Source organism: Herpailurus yagouaroundi, unplaced genomic scaffold, assembly GCF_014898765.1.
Source record: "Herpailurus yagouaroundi ecotype Mexico unplaced genomic scaffold, PumYag 221, whole genome shotgun sequence".
Classification (NCBI taxonomy): domain Eukaryota; kingdom Metazoa; phylum Chordata; class Mammalia; order Carnivora; family Felidae; genus Herpailurus; species Herpailurus yagouaroundi.
This window is the reverse complement of record NW_024412452.1, coordinates 5003303-5023021: the sequence shown is the minus strand read 5'-3', so window position 1 is coordinate 5023021 and position 19719 is coordinate 5003303. Positions and strand designations below refer to the sequence as shown.

The window sequence follows — 19719 nt, the reverse complement described above, 5'->3', positions numbered from 1 at the left end:
TGATGCAATTGGATTTTGTTTACATACCTAAAAAATACCTGATCTAATAGTTCTGGTGATCGCTCTAGAGTTTGTTTTCCTGGGACAGTAACTGACAGGAGTTAGTTTTGAGATCACTGTCTTTTTTTTTTTTTTTCCATAGAGGTGGGCTGCAAGTAGATTGCATGAATTGTATTTCCTGGACAGTGACTCAGATACTGAAGAAACCCTTCTTTCTAAGTGATACTTTTTATCTTTAGAAAATCGGCACTTTGTCACATTTACAATCATCTGACTTTGATGTAAAATCTTTCTCAATATTATTTGTCATTTCGATTTTACCAGTGGCCCCGTGGGTAACTTGATTAAGTAGTTATCAGGCCTTAGGGTATTTGGAGGTAGACCTACTTTAAGTGCCATTGACATTCATTATCACTTAGGATAGTACCCAACATGTAATGGATATTCAGTAAGGATATCATTCAACAAATATCAGTGGTGTTATCACTGGAATATTAAAGGTAAGTTACAGATATTATGTTGCCCCATGTTCTATTTATAAAGAATTTTTTAGTGTTTAGTGTTTGCTGGAATTCTAGCAATGTCTAGCAAAATGACATTAAAAATTCCATCTTTAAGTGATTTGTTTAAAAGTCTTATACACTGAATCCATGATGGTTCTGTCTTCTTTTTTGTTGTTGTTTCCAATTAAGACAGATATTTAATACAATGTTATATTTGGAACAGCAATGGAATTCATAGATAGAATCAATCAGCTAATGTAGGTAGGAAAATGACCAAATGTTTCAGTCATTATTAGGTCTTCCTTACAGTGATCATGAGCATTACTGAGTATAATGAGCTACAGGATGTTTTAAAGAATTAGCTTGACTTGCTCATATGAGCAATGGAGATTTTAGTAGCTTTTAGACAACATCTCTTTGCATGTCTGCCTACATATCCACAGAGCTGACTTGTGCTTTCTGTGTGTGAGGCCCTTAGAGGAGGGACCTAAAAGACACTTGATACTTTCTATCCTGCAGAACTGCCTCTCTGCATCATTGACTCTCTCCTCCCATCACTCACTCACATGGTGCAGTTTCCACTGCCCACTGCCCCAGTGCCATTTCTAATTGCTGCCATTCCTGATCTCCAGTTTTTTATTTCTTTTTTCTGCTGTCCACCATTGTGGCTCACTTCCCAGCCTTTCATGGAAGGGATGACTTTTCACAGATTGTTCCTGTCAATCAGAGCCTGACAGCCAATTAAAAACCCATTGGATTTAATAGTGGGAACTTCAGATCCTCTTGGCAGTGTGTCTGTCTTCCTTGGCACTCAGGGATGCTGCTTTTTGCTTCTGAAATTGGTTACATAATAATAAGCTTGCCTACTTTGGGGTCATTAGAGAATCTTGAGATTCTGGAAGGCTAATCCCTTGATGACTAAAATTTCACTGTGAGTGTGAATTTTAATGGCATCTGCTCAAACTCTTATGGGGCATCTTGGTGTTTGAGTACTTTTTTAGTGCTATAACAACCAAAGTTGAGATGTAGAATACACTAAAATATTTTTTAAATGTAATATTTCTCACAAAGGGGATACATAGATTTCCTTTTGTGTCAGATTCCTAAGGCTGTTATAATAAGGTATCACAAACTGGGTGGCTTCAAACAACAGGAATTTATTCCCTTACAGTTCTGGAGGCTGTAAGTTCAAGATCACGGTGTTCAGGGTCCCTCTGAAACCTGAAAGGGAGAATGCTTCCTGGCCCCTTCCTTGCTTCTGGTGGATTGCTTACCATCCTTGGTGTTCCTTGACTTGTAGCTTCAGTAGTTCAGTCTCTCCTCCATCCTCATATGGTGTTGCCCCTTTCTGTGTCTGTATCTGGTCTCTTCCTATGACACCAGTCTTATTGAATCAGGGCACACTTTAATTCAATATGAACTCATCTTCAATTGATTACGTCTGCAAATGGTCTATATTTTCAAACAAGGTCACAATCATAGGTACTAGAGATTAGGCATATGTTTGACCTATCTTTTGGGGGGTGAGGCACAATTTAACCCATAACACCATTTACTTGTGGACTCTCAATTGAAAATGATGGCTTGGGGATGTAGGTTGGAAACACATTCTGTGATTTTTATTTTTTAGATGTATGTAGGGAGATGTCAGTGAAAAACTTTGTCTCTTTCTAGTCCATCCATTATCTTCTTATTCCCCATTCTCCCACATACTTGCCCTTCATAATTTATTGTTAGAAATGGGAAGAGAGGTTTAAAAATTATTGTTTGGAAATACAGTTTATAAATAGCTTTAGTCTATAAGGAAATAGCCCAGCTTTTCCAAGAGATCTGTCCTTTTAGTCTTTAGACCTTTGCAATTTCCATAGGTGGTTGATTTTATTTTTAGAAAATTGCCAAGTTTAAACAAAAAAAGAATAATGTTATGCAAAGTGTTATTCTAAGATGCTTGTGATTAGGGCTGATTTTGAATATTCATTATGATAATACTGGACCATGTCCTTTATGTAGATTGGTTCTTTCTCTGCTATCCAAAATGGTGAAAAAATGACAGTCCATTTAAGAGTTACACTATATTCAGTAAGTAGGTCACTGCTTTTAAAAGATTAGAAAAGAAGAAAATGCATTTAATATTAAAATTATACTCATGGAGCTCAGTTTAATATTTCATTGAGAATTTAAAAGACTGTATATTATTTGGAATAACTAGCATTACGTAGGTTAGCTTTCCACAGCTCAGGGAGATGTAAGAGCTGTTTACATGAGAAGACCGTATACTGACCATGGAAGAAAGAATGTAGGGGTGCAGTAGGTAGAGAAAGCAGAGCAGCAGTTTGGAGGCAGAAAGGAGGGTGCCGTTTTTTAAGAAAAAGCTTGGGTTTTCATCCCAGAGTGCAATATAAGCCAACATACTAAGAGGCTATGTCTGAATAACAAGTAAAAGAAGGATAATTGGTAGAATTCTTTAAAACTGTATATATTATCTGAAGCTCTTTAATTATTAATTTCTTTAACTTAATTATTAAGTTCTTTAAGATAATTAAATCTGTCACTTGGCACATCTACAGCATTCTATAATTTTAAACTGTATATTCATTTTTTATAAAGCCTTCTTGAGAGAATTTTATGCTTTCTTCCAAAAAGCATTTGATTTTGCTTCTGACAGGGATCCCAAAACATCACCAACCTGAAACAGTTTTTTAAAAATAATTGCTCTGCTCTGGATTTTCTAGTCCTTTGGTAGTGTACATGAGTTTCTTACAAATACATAAGGAGAATTCTTTGGTTATAAGGCATCCTTATCAATTATAAATAAAACCGTCTGATTTTTTTTTTTTTTTTTCTGTGCTGGGACAGACACGTTTCTTTACCATTTCTCTCTGATGGAGGACAATTTTTTTTTCTACTTAATATTTTCACTGATGTAGCACTTCAAGAATATAAAATTTTATTTTGCATGGATAACATTACAGTTCCACTCCCTGTGAAAGGTAACACATTCTCCTGTCTCATGTGCAGCCATTAAAAATCTATCTTCTTAGTTACTGAGATTGCAAAGAGATTGTTGATGCTTCAAAATTACCATTTTTATTTCAAGGTTGCTAAATTTCCTTCCTTCCTGCCGGCCTGCCTGCCTTCTTTCCCTCCTTCCTTCCTTCCTTCATCTTCCTTCCTGCCTTCTTTCCTTCCTTCCTTCCTTCCTTCCTTCCTTCCTTCCTTCGTCTTCCTTCCTAACTTCGTTCCCTCTCCCTTTCTCTCTCTTTGGTTCAGGGATTGCTCTTCCATTTATACAGATGTTTTTGCTGTGTTGCATGTATTTCCAGATGTCTTGGAGAAATAGTTCATGTTCTTCAGTCTCTCACATCCTCTTGTTTAATCTTTTATGTAAACCTGTGCCCTGGGGTGCTATTTTTCATCTTACTGATGAGTCTTAGAAAGGTTAAGTAACTTGCACAAGGTAACACAAGGTAAAAATTGTCAGAAGGGGAACATAAGCTCAAGAAGTCCAAAGCAGGGTTCATCACTGGTATGTTCTCGGGGGGGGGGGGGGGGAGATTATTTTCAGAGCTTGTCATACTGACAATTTTGTTACTTAATTTTTTTACTAGAATAATATTAATACTATTAACATTGTTACTTTAAGTCTTAGTTTCCATATGTAAAAGTTGATAAGCCTAAATTTCAGTGGAGCACCAAGTTCTGAGTTAGTAGATGATATCCAATTAATGGTGAAAAATGCTGAATCTGCAGTTTTTGAAGTGGTGACGATTAAAGATTAACCATATCTGTCATGTGATAGCATATTAGTTCTTTTGTTGCTTCCTTTGATCTCTAATTTTGGGGCATACATATGTATAATAGGTGCAAAGCAGACTAACATTTGTAGGTGGTGATTGATATCTCATTCTGTTATAGGTATGCTTGCTTTGGAAAACACTATGTGATCTTTGCGTGCACAATGAGAGGTCCTTTATCTGTGTCTGCAGTCTTAAGAAACATCAACTGGGGCATCACACTGCAAAACTTTATGCCAATAGACCCTAAGTTTAGAGCTTCAAGGTTACTGAGTTCACGTTCTTTTAAGTCTAGCAACCTTATCAAATTCTAGGACTGAGGCCAACTAGGTAGGTGTGTGACCTTGGACAAATGAATAAACCTTTCTAAGCTAAGCCATGGTCTCTTTTATCTTTGAAATGGGCTGTTTTCTACCTCACTGGGAGATCATATATTTAGAGGACTTATCATTGTGCCTGGTACATAGTGTTTTATAAATAACAGTTATTACTGGTTTTTGTTTTTGTTTTTTGTTTTTTGTTTTTTGCATGATAGTATCCAGAATTGGAAGGGGTCTGTAAGATTTTTTTAGCTATCTCTTCTTAAATCTCTGGGGAAGAGGAAAGTGAGCTATAGGAAACTATAAGTGAGGAAGTAACATTACTTAACATTGAAGAGATCCACACAGAGTAGGGCAAAATAGATTGTTGCAATGGTGCCATTTTTGGAAATGATCTCTAGCTGCATCTGCTTATTATTGAAAATATTAGGTTTGGGGATTCTCAAATGTAATTATAATGTGTGGCATATGAAACAGAGGAAGGCTTAAGGCTAAATTCTATAAATGGTTCCATTTACTGGTTTTGCCAGCTCTCCATGCCATAGCCTTGACTGGAGTATTTAAATTGGGCACACTTTGTGGGAGCTTATGTGATATGTCTGTGCATACCCATGCATTTTTACCTCAAAAGATTCTTTAACTTGGAATTGTGCGAAGACAAAAACAAGTGGATATGTTAGAAATCACTGAATCCACGCTCTGTCATAGGGATTAAATTGACTACCCCTTGTTTATATAGGGCATCCTGTAAAGGATGCAGGTGTACTCATATTTCCACCTTAGTAACAGCCTTGGACAAGTGTGACTGGGTGGTAACCTCCCTGCAGCCATGGACCAATCAGCCTAGGCTGCCAAGGTCCCTAGTCCAATGTGCTAGGATGCCTACTTCTTACTTCATGGTTTCAGTACTATCTGAAGGTGGTTAAGAATTTTGCTTGTTAAGCCCAGGTATTGTTCAGTAGTGCTTCTCTGTCCCTAAAATAAGTTCATGGCATCTGCAGGTTTCTTGACATATGCATTTTCTTCCCCAGCTTTTTCTTTAAACTCCTTTTGGGGGCGCCTGGGTGGCTCGGTCGGTTAAGCGTCCGACTTCAGCTCAGGTCATGATCTCGCTGTCCGTGAGTTCAAGCCCTGCGTCGGGCTCTGTGCTGACCGCTCAGAGCCTGGAGCCTGTTTCAGATTCTGTGTCTCCCTCTCTCTCTGCCCCTCCCCTGTTCATGCTCTGTCTCAAAAATAAATAAACGTTAAAAATAAATTAAAAAAAAAATAAACTCCTTTTGGTGAGAAGAGCCACTCGCTGTTCAGTATAGGAATTGAAAATGAACTAATTCCCCTTCATCGTTCAAAACCAGTCCCTGTACTTCGTTGGACACCTCCCAGCAGTGCCCCAGGGCCATTAGTGCTCAGTCCCTCCATCTAGTAATACATTAAGTGGTGTAAGAATTAACCAACCATGTGTATTTGCCTTAAAAATCCATGTTAGTGTATTAATTCTTATTATGCTGTCATGTAGAGTGGAATACTAACATCAGCATGACCAGAATATTCTCTCCCTACAGGCAGACCTCCATGGGAGGTTAAATTATACTCCCAATATGAATTTATTAATTTGCCATGAGAAACCTGTTCACTGAGGTACTACTGTGCACCTTCATTCATTGGAAAGTGCGTATAGTGCAAGTTTCAAGTCCTTTATCACTATTTTTCTACTTTTTCTTTAAAGTAAATAAACACTAAGAGGCACAGAATGGGCTCCCTCCCCCTTTGCCTGTGAGCAGCATTCAAGAGGCAGAAATATTCTGAGACTGGCCAGAGAATCAGAGAATGGCTGCAGCTGTTAACACACCAGAGAGTATCCAAAAAGTCTGCAAATACAGAGAAGACTGTATTTATTGTGTGTGTTTTTTTTCCAGTTTAACAATTGTATCCATGCTTTAAACTTTATGTAATTTATAAGATACAGTGTATGGAGTTGAAGAAAAAATATTGAGCATATCATGAAAACATAACTAGCAGACGCCTGGGTGGCTCAGTTGGTTAAGTGTCTGAGTTCTGCTCAGGTCATGATCTCACAGCTCGTGGGTTCAAGCCCCACATTAGGCTCTGTGCTGACAGTTCAGAGCCTGGAGCCTACTTTGGATTCTGTGCCTCCCTCTCTCTGTCCCTCCACCCCCCCCTTTTCTCTCTCTCTCTCTCTCTCTCTCTCTCTCTCTCTCTCTCTCTCAAAAATAAAAATAAGCATTAAAAATTTTTAAAAATATATAACTAGCAAAAAATTGTCCTATGTTTCCTTTCATTGGCATACTGTACATTATTTTGAATAAGTTGATGGATGTTTTCCATTGGAAGGAAAGAAAAGGTTAAAATTCATTGACTTCCTGTAATCTTCATTCTTTCACTTCTCTCTCTCTACAGTGCCCTTCAATTTCATGAAACTGGTATACATGATGGAGTCTCTTTCCTTCAGAAATCTTAGTATAAATCTGAATCAGCCCAGGGAAAGGGGTCTTAAACCTATCAAGCCGACTTTTCATTTAGGGCTTGATGTCAAGAGGTTAAAAAGACCTTGAAATCTCCCTGTTGATCCAGACCTGCTCATATGGGTCCAAGGAATTAATTAATTAATGTTGAAGGGTGTATTTATCTGAGATATTCTGATCTATACTCTTTGCCTTTAGTCCTCTAACAGGGATTTGGGGGAGGGCATTGACAGTGAGCTGCTGGTCTCTGCTAGCTCTTAGAGTTAAGGCTAAAAGCTACACATTGGAGGGACAAAGAAAGAAAAACTTAATCTCTGTCTCACACACATGGAATGATGGATGGATGGATGGACAGATGGATGGACGGATGGACAGACAAGTAGATTGATACAGAAATGCACGTGCGCGCGCACACACACACACACACACACACACACACACACTCTCAGGATTCCCAACTTCCTAACATTAAGCTTTTTCTATCTTGAATTTCCAAATGCTCACTCAGTGGTCATTTCTCTGCAGATGTTCTATGGATGACCCTGGATAATTCAGAAAAATCAGGTTGTGAAAAGTAGAGGGCAGAAATTGTGACTTCATCTTGACTATCTAGAAACCTAGCAAGTGTCTACCACAGAGCAGGTACTGAATAAATACTTACTGAATGAATAAAAGGATGAATGAAATGATATGTAACTCTTTATATACTTTCTACACAAACACACATTTACAGTTATAATCAACCCTACACTAAGGCAGTATGGCTAGGACTGTCACTCTCCTACCTCTAATCACCCAAATTTCTTTCACCCTTAAGGCTGCATGTTACCCTGTTGGGACATTTTTCCCTGTCAAGGGTGATATTTTTTTATTACCTTATTTCACTTATTTTAAAAAAATTATACTTTTGAGTTGGAAGGAGAGAAGTCTGTCTGATACCATCATGACCCTAGTGACAAGCCATTGATCGTAGAAGTGAAGAAAGCTTTGATGAGCATATCTTGGCAGTTTGGTTTTTTTTGGCTTTAGGGTTTTGAGTTACCTTAAATCAATTTTGGTCATTACCTATTGCCAGATCCTGCTGAAAAAATATATTTTTGTTGAATATGTTTTCTTACAATTGATATACTGATGTTGATTTAGATGTAGTTTCTTCCTTGCCCTCTTGATATAGGAACCAGAATGAGAGTGACCTGGGTGCCTCCTTTGGCCGAGTAAAGGAGACTCATGGCTATAATCACATTTAAGAAACCGCTATTCCTCTGTGATGACTGGAGAATCAATGGCCGTTCAGAAATTAAAGCAAAGACTGTGGCATTTAAGTCTTAGAATCTGATCATTCTGTTTTTTCATCCTCAAACCAGTGAAGACGATCAGTTTTCTCCATGTTGTATTTTAAACTATATTTTAATTGAGCTGTAATTTTATAGTACTGTTTACCAGATTCATAATACCAATTACTTGGAACCTTCTTTGTTTGGCTTCTAATTTTGAAATGTGTGGTAGAGTTTTCTATCTTTAATCAACTTTTCTCATTACGAGGATTGTTCCTGTGTTGTGTGTAGCCAAAGACTACTTTAGGAAAGTTAAGTTGGCTTGTTATTTTACAGTATAGCAATTTCAAGCATAGTTTATCTATCTCTAGCCTATAAGATGTAAATTATATAATGTACCTTTATTATACTTCCCATTTATGTTTCTTTGCATTTATATTTTAGCTGATATGAAATCAGTGAAGCAAGTATTATTTCATTGCACTCATGACAAGTTTGAGGTACCTCAAAATTAAAACCAGAAACTTACAGATATATTTACACATAAGCATAGTATCAAGACATCCAAACTGGTATAAAAACATTTATATGGACTAACTTGAGGACAGTCCGTTGTGAAGTTTTGAAATCTTAACAAAAACAAAATGTTTCTTTTTTTCAATTTTTTAATGTTTATTTATTTTTGAGAGAGAGTGAAAGGAGAGAGAGAAAGGAGTGGAGGAGCAGAGAGAGAGAGGGAAACACAGAATCGGAAGCAGGCTCCAAGCTCTGAGCTGTCAGCATGGAGCCCCACGCAGGGCTGGAACCCATGGACTGTGAGATCATGACCTGAGCCGAAGTCAGATGCTCAACAAACTGAGCCACCCAGTTGCCCCAAAAACCAAATGTTTCTAAAGAAATATACCACAGTAGTAAACTGAAGCAAATCCAAACTGAGGGTTGAGATCCAGTTGATCTGGACCCTGCCCCCAGTGGACTCTGACCTTGAGCAAGTCATGTAAGTTTCTTGATACTTGTCTTCTCCCTTCTGAAATTGAAGATTTGGGCTCCACCAATGAACTTAGATTTAATATCTTCAAAAAATATATATATATATAGAGAGAGAGAGAGAGAGAGAGGGAGTAATTTGATCCTGAAATAGATCAGTGACTAGTAATCATTTATTATCTATCTTACTAATTGTTTTCACAACTTGCCAGAAGCCAGGTTTATCTCCTCCAAAGCTGATTGGCAACACTGTTCATGCTAACACTATTAATTTGCTTAAAAGGTCATGTACAAACAAATTTTCCTGAGTTGAATGACTAGTTAGTAGGTATTTAACATTTGGAAACCTGTGGGGAGTTGTTTGTTCATCATTTATGCTCTTTTTATAATCCGAATGCAGCATTAGTTCTTGGGCAAGGGCTGATGAATGTTTGTTTTGACATTTACCTTCTCTTTAAAGGATGTTTAAAAAAATTTTGGGGTGCCTGGTGGCTCAGTCGGTTAAGTGTCTGACTCTTGATTTCGGCTCAGGTCATGATCTCACAGTTAGGTGAGGTCGAGCCCCATGTCAGGCTCCGTGCAGGCGGTGCAGAGCCTGCTTGGGATTCTCTCTCCTCTCTCTGCCCTTCCCCCACTTGTGCTGTCTCTGTCTCTCTCAAAATAAATTAATACACTGAAAAAAATTAAAATTTCTTAAGATCTATCTTAGTGAGGAGGGGATTATATTTTTGTGTGTGGTTCAGAAGAATGTATTAAAGACCAAGTAGTTGAAAAAAATAATTTTAATAATTACAGCTGTCTCAAATTGGATGGTTTCTTTTTTTTTTTAACGTTTTATTTATTTTTGAGACAGAGAGAGACAGAGCATGAACGGGGGAGGGTCAGAGAGAGGGAGACACAAAATCTGAAACAGGCTCCAGGCTCTGAGCTGTCAGCACAGAGCCCGACACGGGGCTCGAACTCACGGACTGTGAGATCATGACCTGAGCTGAAGTCGGCCACTTAACTGACTGAGCCACCCAGGCGCCCCTCAAATTGGATGGTTTCTAAGGGAGAAAGAGGGTTTCTGTCCTAGAGGTCACACCTGGATTTTGCATCTACTAAGATTTAGACATCATGATGTCTTCTAAGGTATTCTCAAATTCTGGAGTTTGAAGATTAAGTCCTCCCTCCACCTCCCTACTCTACCATTCCTTACATGATGTCTTAATTAGCAAGAAGAAATAAAAATGTCCTGTACATTTGCATGTTGACATGTTGAGCCTGCTGGTATTTTTGATGATCATTCTATCTCTGCTGTCCAGTGTACATGCCCGTTCTTTCTTTCCTCAACACACTAAAGGTTTTTGACACCACATTTCAACTATTTCAGTCTATTGACATTTCAGTAGGTTTTGATTTGTGGTCATGGTTGTAGGAGAGTAAAGATACTGGTCAATAGAAACATTTATTGACAAGAATATAAATACGTCAGAAATATGCCTTTTATAGAGAGACTTGCCTTATATATACAGGGTTATTGAAATTATGGTGTTACACAAAAAAATAATTCATTGGCTCCTTAATTTGCTTTACAAACCAACCTATAAGAAGCCTTCTTTAATTATATATTTGATATAATACACTTATTTCCGAAACATTTATTGTACAGTGAAACTTACATGTTCATCAATTCCTTTTCCCTTTTTTTCCCTATAAAAATATCAAGCAACATTGGGTTCAATACTGATCCTTCATACTCCATTTTTGTTTTAAACTGATCACACCACTATTTACTGTTTCCAAGTTTATGGTCTTTCACTGAATTTGAGCCCAAGACAATAATCGTGTTTTTGTGGAATGTGGCCCTTGCTATATTTAACAGGTCCTTGCAAAGGTCTCATTTGTGAAATATGCCATATTGTACATGATAATCTTCCTGATTGCAACAATGCAAAATTACCCCATACCCTCTCCTCCCAATGCAGGAAAAGGCTACAGCTGAAATAATTAAAATCCATACGCTTAATGATCTGTACCTTCTGCAGGGTGGCACATTACTGTCTCTAACAATGTTTAATAGCTCATAACATTCCATACACTTAATCATCAATTACTGGCACTTGTAGTCCTTTTGCATACTGAACATATCTTGATAGAGGGAAAATTGCATTGGAAGAGACTCAGTTACCCACCTTGGAAAAAAAAAGAACTGGGCCAGACCGAATGAGGATGAGTGGCTGTCTTTGGAGCAGCTTGAGCCACTGAGGCAGGACCATAGCCAGGCCATCTGGGTGTTTTGGGATTTTGTTAGGTGAGGAGGAGGTTTTAATTTGCTTGTGTAACACTGTACTTTGTTGGTCTCCCAACCACTTCGGGGCTATATCCAGAGCCCCTGATTGGGATGTCAGGTGACTGGGATGCTGGCCTCACCCAGCCACCTGACCCCCCCCACAGGTGAATTGCCATTTAGTTTCTGTGTCTTTATATGGAAGGTAAGAGTGAGGTGCTGGACAAACCTGAAGAGGTTCTACCCAGATCAGAATTTCTCTGGTCTTAGTCACTTCACGGACAATGGAACCATCAGCGTTCTGTCATTTTCCATGTAATTTCTTGTTTGCTCAGAGTTGTTTGGAAAAATGAAGAAAGATAAAGAGTCCACAGAGTCTACTACCCTTGGTAGGATGACAAAGGGAAAAGCAGAATCCTTATTTTATAATAATTACATGTTTAAAAAAATGTTTTTAATGTTTATTTTTGGAGAGACAGCCAGAGCATGAGCAGGGGAGGGGCAGAGAGAGAGGGAGACGCAGAATCTGAAGCAGGCTCCAGACTCTGAACCATCAACACAGAGCCTGAAGCGGGGCTCAAACTCACGGACGGCGAGATCACGACCTGAACTGAGATCAGACGCTTAATTGACTGAGCCACACAGGCACCCCTAACTAAATGGCTTTGATGTAGTTTGCATGATACCTCCTCTTTATATACATAAATATTATTTATTAAGCATTACTATGTTAATTATTTTAATTGTTTAATATAATTGTGCACTAATATACATTACATCTATAATAATTATATAACATACATTGTATTTAACATTGTAATTAGTTATATACTATTAATATACCATATAATTATAATTATACATGATTAATATATACAATATGTATTATGCATATAAGGCTTTGTTTGCATATTTAGGCCAAAGATTAGTTTGTTTTGGTAACAGAAGGACATGAACTGTGCCAGCAATGCTATAGATGCTCAGGGATAGAAGTGACAGGATCTGCAGGAGGTAGCTTCTTTTAATGCAGATTTTGCTTGAGAAAATACATAATTTCATCCTCCCTGAGCCTCAGAGAAAAATTCAGATTGTCGACCTTTCCTCCCAATCATGGATTTCAGTCATAACCAGCCTGGGGTGAAATGCACACCTTGCTGTCTCAAGTTCTTGATTGTTTCCAAAAAATTTTAAGACTTTTCCCCTCTTGGTAGCAAATGCTTATGAGAACAAAACAAAGGAGAGGCTACTTTTCTAGTCACCTTCCTTTCTCAGACTTTACAGCTTCTATGCTGCTGACTGAACTCACAAGATCAACTTAAAACAAATGGAAGAAAATATTCCTATTATGTCACTGATAAGTGCATAGCATTCAGGATTTTGTCCTCTCTTCTTGCCTTAGCAGCAGTTGGATCTTTTTTAAAACATAAAGTGCCAGACAGGCCTTCCTTTGCTCTTCCCAACATTCATTGAGTCACTGTACAGTATAAAATATATGTTAGGTGCTAGGAATAAAGAAATCAATATGCTACAATTATTTGTACCCTGACCAGATTTACAGTCTTGGGAAAGGGTTGAGGACTCAAATGTATGCAGCGTAGGCAGCCATAATTCAGCTCTGATAAGAGACAATAGGGAATATTGGAGCCTGGAAATAATTGGAGAAATGCCTTTATTTAGTTCTTCCCTCCAACCTTCCTACCTTCCTACCTTCCTTCCTTCTTCATAATACTCTGCTAACTGAATAAAATAGTTCCTTGATAGAGGGAAATAGTGTACTCATCTCCAACTCATAATACACATCCAAATGGAATTATGAAAATACATAATTTTAATGCAGTAAGTAGATTCTTAAAGTTATTTCTAAATTATAGTTGTTAATAGCACAGATCCTAGAGCCAGACTGATTGTCGGTGGTGGCTCTCCCGCTTGCCAGCTGTTTGACCTTAGGCAAGTAATCTTCCTTTTCTTTCTTCAATTTCCTCAGGTACAAATGGTGACAGTGCAAGTATTTACTTCATCAGGTTCTCTTGAGTAGTAATTGAATTTTAACAAATAAAACTCTTCAAACAGAACTTGGCACACCATGAGCTCTAAATAAAAGACTGTTCTTACTAGGGAAAAGACAAAACAGCACATGTTAAAATATTAAGTCTGAATAGACACAACCTGATAGATTCTTAAAATGGAAGGAATCCTGAGTCACCTTGTGGGCACCATATACTTGCTGCTGAAATAAGCCCAGAGAGGAATATTCTTCAGTATTTACTTATGCATTTAGTTCAACTGTACACCAGCCAACTCTGGATAATTCCTATCAAGGGAGTGCTCACCTTTGTCTTCGAAAAAGGAGCCAAGAGACATAATGTAGTATGTCAAAATCTTGTCTGGTAATACTGTAACTTCCATGGTGTTCCATGTCTACATTGGCCATTCCTGGTTTTGTTTTTTTCTTAACTAGAAGATCTAATTGGCTTTATTAAGCAATTCATCAATTGGGCAGCATCCCATTTAGCCAATAGAGAGATGCTCCCTACATTGACCCTTCATTTAACATTTCATTTGCTTTATCTCCAGTGAAGTTACGTATTTCCCACCATGCTTTGAAAATGAGCTAACCACAGCAGTAAATGGTTTTTAAACACTACATTGCTTTACAGATTCTACAACATAATCCAAATTATAAAACATTCAGATGATGTGCAGTGTCCACTCAATTATTATTTTAAAATTCTGTTGTGTCTGTTCCTTCACTGTCTCTGTGAGTGTGTGGCTCAAAGAAGATGTGTAGTTTGGGGAGCAGAACCAGACAAGAGTGTGTGAAGCAGTGGTCAGGTATTAGACTTCACTAATCTTTCTTGTCTAAAAATACATTGCATTTTCTGCATTGCTGCAGAGGATTCATTTCTCAGGATTTTCTAAGGTTTGTACCTCGAGGAAAATATGTGTGAAAAAGGTTCTGAGGCAGCCATAGGTTATTATCAAAAGGGAACAAATTATAGCTAAGAGGGTTGGAAACTTTGCTCTTTATTTCTTATCTTCTCTAGGAAGTCTACAATGGGAAAATATCAAGAACATGAACCATCAATATGTGCCCTATACTTTATGTAATTAGGCAAAAAAATCTATGTAATTAAAGGAGAATTTATATAACTAGACAAAGGAGAATATACAGTTGCAGATATTACATATGATAACTGTTGGTTAGACATATTGCATAGAGAACTTTCTGGAAGACAGCTCAACACTTTCTGAATCTAGCTTTTCACCATACCCTTTTCCCTCACTTCTCACAGTTTTCCAGTAGTTCATCTGTCAAGTATTTAAAGAGAGCTTTTGTTACATGCAGGCTCTGCCTTCAAAGGATGTACCACATGGTATTTCATGCTATTTTGGTTCATAATCTGCTTCCAAAATGACTTTTCTACTCCTGAGACTCTGTCCTCTGTATGTTATCCACCTCTTCTATTTATTATTATCATCCTGCCTCATTCCACATTTGAGTAGATATTATTTCAAGCTTATGCACAATTATCCATCCATCCCGGAGCCTCTGGGGTAACATAAGAACCAGAACAAACATCAGTGTGAAAGCCAGGTACTGGAAACATTTGGGAGGGGAGTTATTTTCTGCCTTAAAACAATAAATATTTTTATTGGGCAGATGTTTTCTTGCTTCTCAATTATTGTGTACACAGGAATGGAATCGACCAAAATATGCACTTCCAAACCTTTAACAAGGAGTTCACGAACTATTCTTGTAAGGGGGAGGATCAAAGTAATAGTGGGAGCAGTGATATTAATGAGAATAATGAGTGAGCCCCCATTATGAGTAAACACTTGTTCTGGGTGCTTTGACTGTATCACCTGTAACCTTTAACCATAATGGCAGGTCCACAAGGAAGCTCTCATTATTTCTGCCCCTGTTTTGTAGTTGAGGGGACTCAAACACAAAGGTTGAATAATCGCCAAGCTCTCATTTTTAGTAATGGTTGCTGTGGCTTTAGAGTGTGATCCTAAAGGTTACTTCTCCTTTAATCTATGATTTTAAAGGTTACTTCTCCTTTAATCTATGAGTTAATATATGTATGTTTTTTAGAACAATACTTACGTAATAAGCCTTTATATAGAAGCTCTCTGTACATGTTGTTATTCCCTTTGGTCACTTATTTGGAGATGTTAATTTTTCTTCTCTCTAGCAGGTGGTAGTGGCTTGAGGAGATCAAAGGCTTTACTAGAGAAAATTTTTTGTGAGCTTAGGTCCATATCAAGTAACTGAGATTGAATAAAATGGTATATATATTTTTAAAAAGGCAGATCTATTATCCTCTCTTCATTGATGCCTTCTCTCTTCTACACATGCATGCTGTTTCTTAGCTAAATATTTTAGTCCTCTAGAAAAGGCGGTTCCCTGGGAAAATAACAAATTTTATCCTGATAAACTCACTTATCATTGCTTAATATAGATTTCCATTTTAATTCAGTAATCTTAAAACTACAGGGAAATAAAATGCATTAAAGTCATAGTTGACTTCAGATTGTCGTTCCTTTAAAATCTTTAACAAGATAAAATCATTTATACCTGTTTAAAATGAGTTTTTACTTTTAACTTGAATCATATCATCTTCTATTTATCTTAGAATAATGTCAGAATTTAGCATGAGGTTTCCACTTGAAGAGTCACATTAATGTGGGTCTCTCTCCTCTCAATTTCTCCTCCCTTCCCTTCTCTAGTCTCTCATGGACATCTCCAGAGATCCTTCCTGGGGTGTCTGCTGGGGGCCACAACTTGATTAGCTCCATGTAAGAGCTCTATATTGCTACGTGTTGCTCAGCTTTGAAGCAGTATTGCTGACTGAATGGCCAGTATCTGGATTAAGTGCCATTATACTGACACTTTATATAGAAACCTGTACTTGAATATTAGGTTGATTAGATAGGGTTCCTCCTCATGCTGATGGGTGCAGCTGGGCTCACCTCTGAGGGCCCTTGGTATAGAGAGTAGCCCTACCCGAGTGGCCTACTGTTATTGTGGCTCATATACCAATTTCGCTTGCAGAATTTGGGTTCAACCATGTTACTTACTAGGTTCATATGCAGAATAAATCTCCCCTTTCCTTGAATAAGTAGATTCATTCCAACATCAGCTACTGCACCCGTGATACCATACATAAATTTGTCCATCTTTAGATGTGGTGACCTTCTCAATATTTCATTAGATTTGCTACCACTGTGGATGTTCTTTCCAGCTGCACTATGCAGAGTGAGAATGAGATAGTCTTCTCCCACAACACAGATATCTGCCAATGAGTCTTTTTTTTTTTTTTTTTTTTTTTTTTTGAGGGGGTTGGTTCAGGGAGTGAGGAGATTTATGCAATCCTGTAGCAAGGGTGGGACACCTGAATTAAATATGTATCTCCTAATTGCCAGCCTCCACCTTAAAGTATATTTAGTCCTGAGGGGTCAGATCTTAAAAATTCACCTTTGTGCCAATATGGTAATGAATTTTTACATGTCTCCCGTGCTGTTAATCAAGCTATTTGTTGGTGTATTGGCATTGAGACTAGGCTGGTTGGTTATATAGTATGCTTATTGTAGACAGTAGTCTCTTTTAAAAATCTAACAATGCAATATATTTCCTGACATGACTTCGTTTCCCAGGCATGAAAAGTATCCCTCTGAGGGTTTGAATAACTGTAACATTGAGTGAATTACATTCTATTCTGATCTGCTTGTGAAATGGAAAGGGGTGGTTTGTTTTGTTTTCTCTTGTGTCTGAGGATACATTACAGGACACAGAGTCTTTCAGTGATATAATTGATTAGGTTTGGATTAATAGATCAGAAGTAATCATTTGTATAATAAATATTGGATGACTTTTTTTTTTACCCTAAATTAAATAATTGGTCATATTAACTCTCTTTTTCAAGTTTATTGAAGAAGCTTGTATTGCCCCTGTGTATGCTCTGCTATGTGAAGCCTCATGATTCTGCTTCCCAGGCCTCTTTACCCCGGGTGATATCCAGTCCACTGACAGGGAACCTATCTCATCCTCGTCAGTGACCCCTCTGTTTACTACTCTTGCATCCCTTTGTACAAATATTCAGTATTCACCAAACACTTGCCTTCCTCCTGGTCTCCACATCTGATCAGTCCCCATATCTGGTCATGCTTGAACACAGATCTCATTAATATCCTCTCTGTATCCCTTCCTCTCTGTATCCCATTTCTATTTCCCTGGCCCAGGACCTCATTACTGCTGCTTTCCAACAGTCATGCACTTGCCCTAATAACTAGTGTCTCTGCCCTAAACTTGTCCCCTGCACTTTATTTCATGTGATGTAGCCAAAATAAAAATCTATTAATGTCACTTGCATCCCTGCTGAGGACACAGTTCAGATCTCGTTCATGGCTTTCTAAGCACTGCCACCTCTATTCTCTGTACCCCTTCCTCCCCGGGCCTCCCACATGACTGTGGTTCCTCACACTCAGCATTCTGCTCCAGGTTTCAGAGCCTCACATTTATGCTGCTGGGGGCATTTATGCTGCTGAGGGTGCTGTTCCCACCACTGTCTTTCTGGTGAGCACCTCTTAGTTCTTCAGAGCCCATCAATGTTGACAGCTTCTCCCTGCCTCACGCTGAATACATCAATCACTTCCCCTTCTTTGCCTATGGTCTTGATCATAAGCCTGTGGTGGTATGTAATCACAGATATTATGAGTATGTATTTACATCATGTTTCCTTATTAGATGGGAAACTCCTAGAGATCAGGGTGTCCTCAGTCACCTCTGTAATTCCCGAGCTTAATAATATCTGACATAGTACAGGCTTAATCAGCATTTGTTGGATTGGTTCAATTCTCTTATAAATGCTCTCTAAATTAGAGAATAGCTTCTTAGCAGGGTATTAAAAGACTATATTTGGGTATCTCTGTAGTCTGTTATTCTCTGATTAGCACAATTAAGAGTACAGTGTTAATGAGGCCAAGGTTTTAGTTTCATTCCTCTGTGGAGCAGTTAACTTTGCACCTCAACTGTCAGTGAGCTCAACTAGCTGCCTAGTAAATACCATTGGCTCCAAGGGAAATGAAATGTGAGACTGATTAAGGTCAGGGCAAATTCATCTCAACTATTAGACACATTGAATTGAATATATTCCTTATTGATGTTTAAAGCATAATTTCACACTTCTGTGTGAAACGAACACCTTATTTTGTCCACAGCCTCTGTCCAATGTGCACTGATGCATTGAACTTCAAGGTGGGTTGTGATGGAGAGTGGCAGGAATACCTCCTATTCATGGTGGTTTTGCGATAAGAACAATAATCATCCATCCATGGATCTTTATGATTGCCAGCCTCTGAGCTTGCCGTGTACCCACACAGCTCTCCATCTTTGTCTTCCAGGTGAGACAATGCGCATCGCCTCTTCGGAGTTTGCTGATGACCCGTGCTCATCAGTGAAGCGTGGCACCATGGTGAGGGCGGCGAGGGCTTTGCTCTCAGCTGTGACGCGCTTACTCATCCTGGCGGACATGGCGGATGTCATGAGACTTTTATCTCACCTGAAAATTGTACGTATGTGGAACTTAGTGAAACTTGCTTTAGGGGCGTGGTAATACTGACTATGTATATTAGAGCTCAGAACTGTACCAAAGATGTTTCACTACTCACCAGATCACTTACCCAAGTGGTATACTTCCAAATTTTTCTATTTTTTAATGTATTTATTTTGAGAGAGAGAGAGAGAGAGAGAGCACACTTGAATGTGAGGTAGGGGCAGAGAGAGAGGGAGAAAGACTTCTAGGCAGACTCCATGCTGACACAGTGCAGAGTCTGACATAGGGCTCAAACTTGTGAACCGTGAGATCATGACCTCAGCCGAAATCAAGAGTTGGACATTTAATGACTTAGCCACCCAATTGTCCCTACCCCCAAATCTTTCTAATACTAAAATTACATTTAATAATATACAAGAAAAGTTATGGAAGGTTCACTTGAGTTTGGACTCTCCTCTTACTTCCTGGAATTCAAAACAGTATATTCTTTTAGGCCCAGAGGCTGGGCACGGTGTACCTGCCTTGGCCCTATCTTG

At 38.3% G+C, this 19719-nt stretch overlaps 1 protein-coding gene across 5 annotated transcripts in view; it reads left to right on the top strand.

Moving 5' to 3' along the window:
• Positions 1-19719, top strand: part of CTNNA2 (catenin alpha 2) — a 1118632-nt gene that overhangs the window by 327362 nt on the left and 771551 nt on the right. For all 5 annotated transcript variants that reach the window (XM_040458373.1, XM_040458375.1, XM_040458374.1 and 2 more), the window contains exon 4: positions 19032-19198. In XM_040458373.1, coding sequence (XP_040314307.1) covers positions 19032-19198 — 167 coding nt within the window. The remainder of the gene's footprint in view (positions 1-19031; positions 19199-19719) is intronic.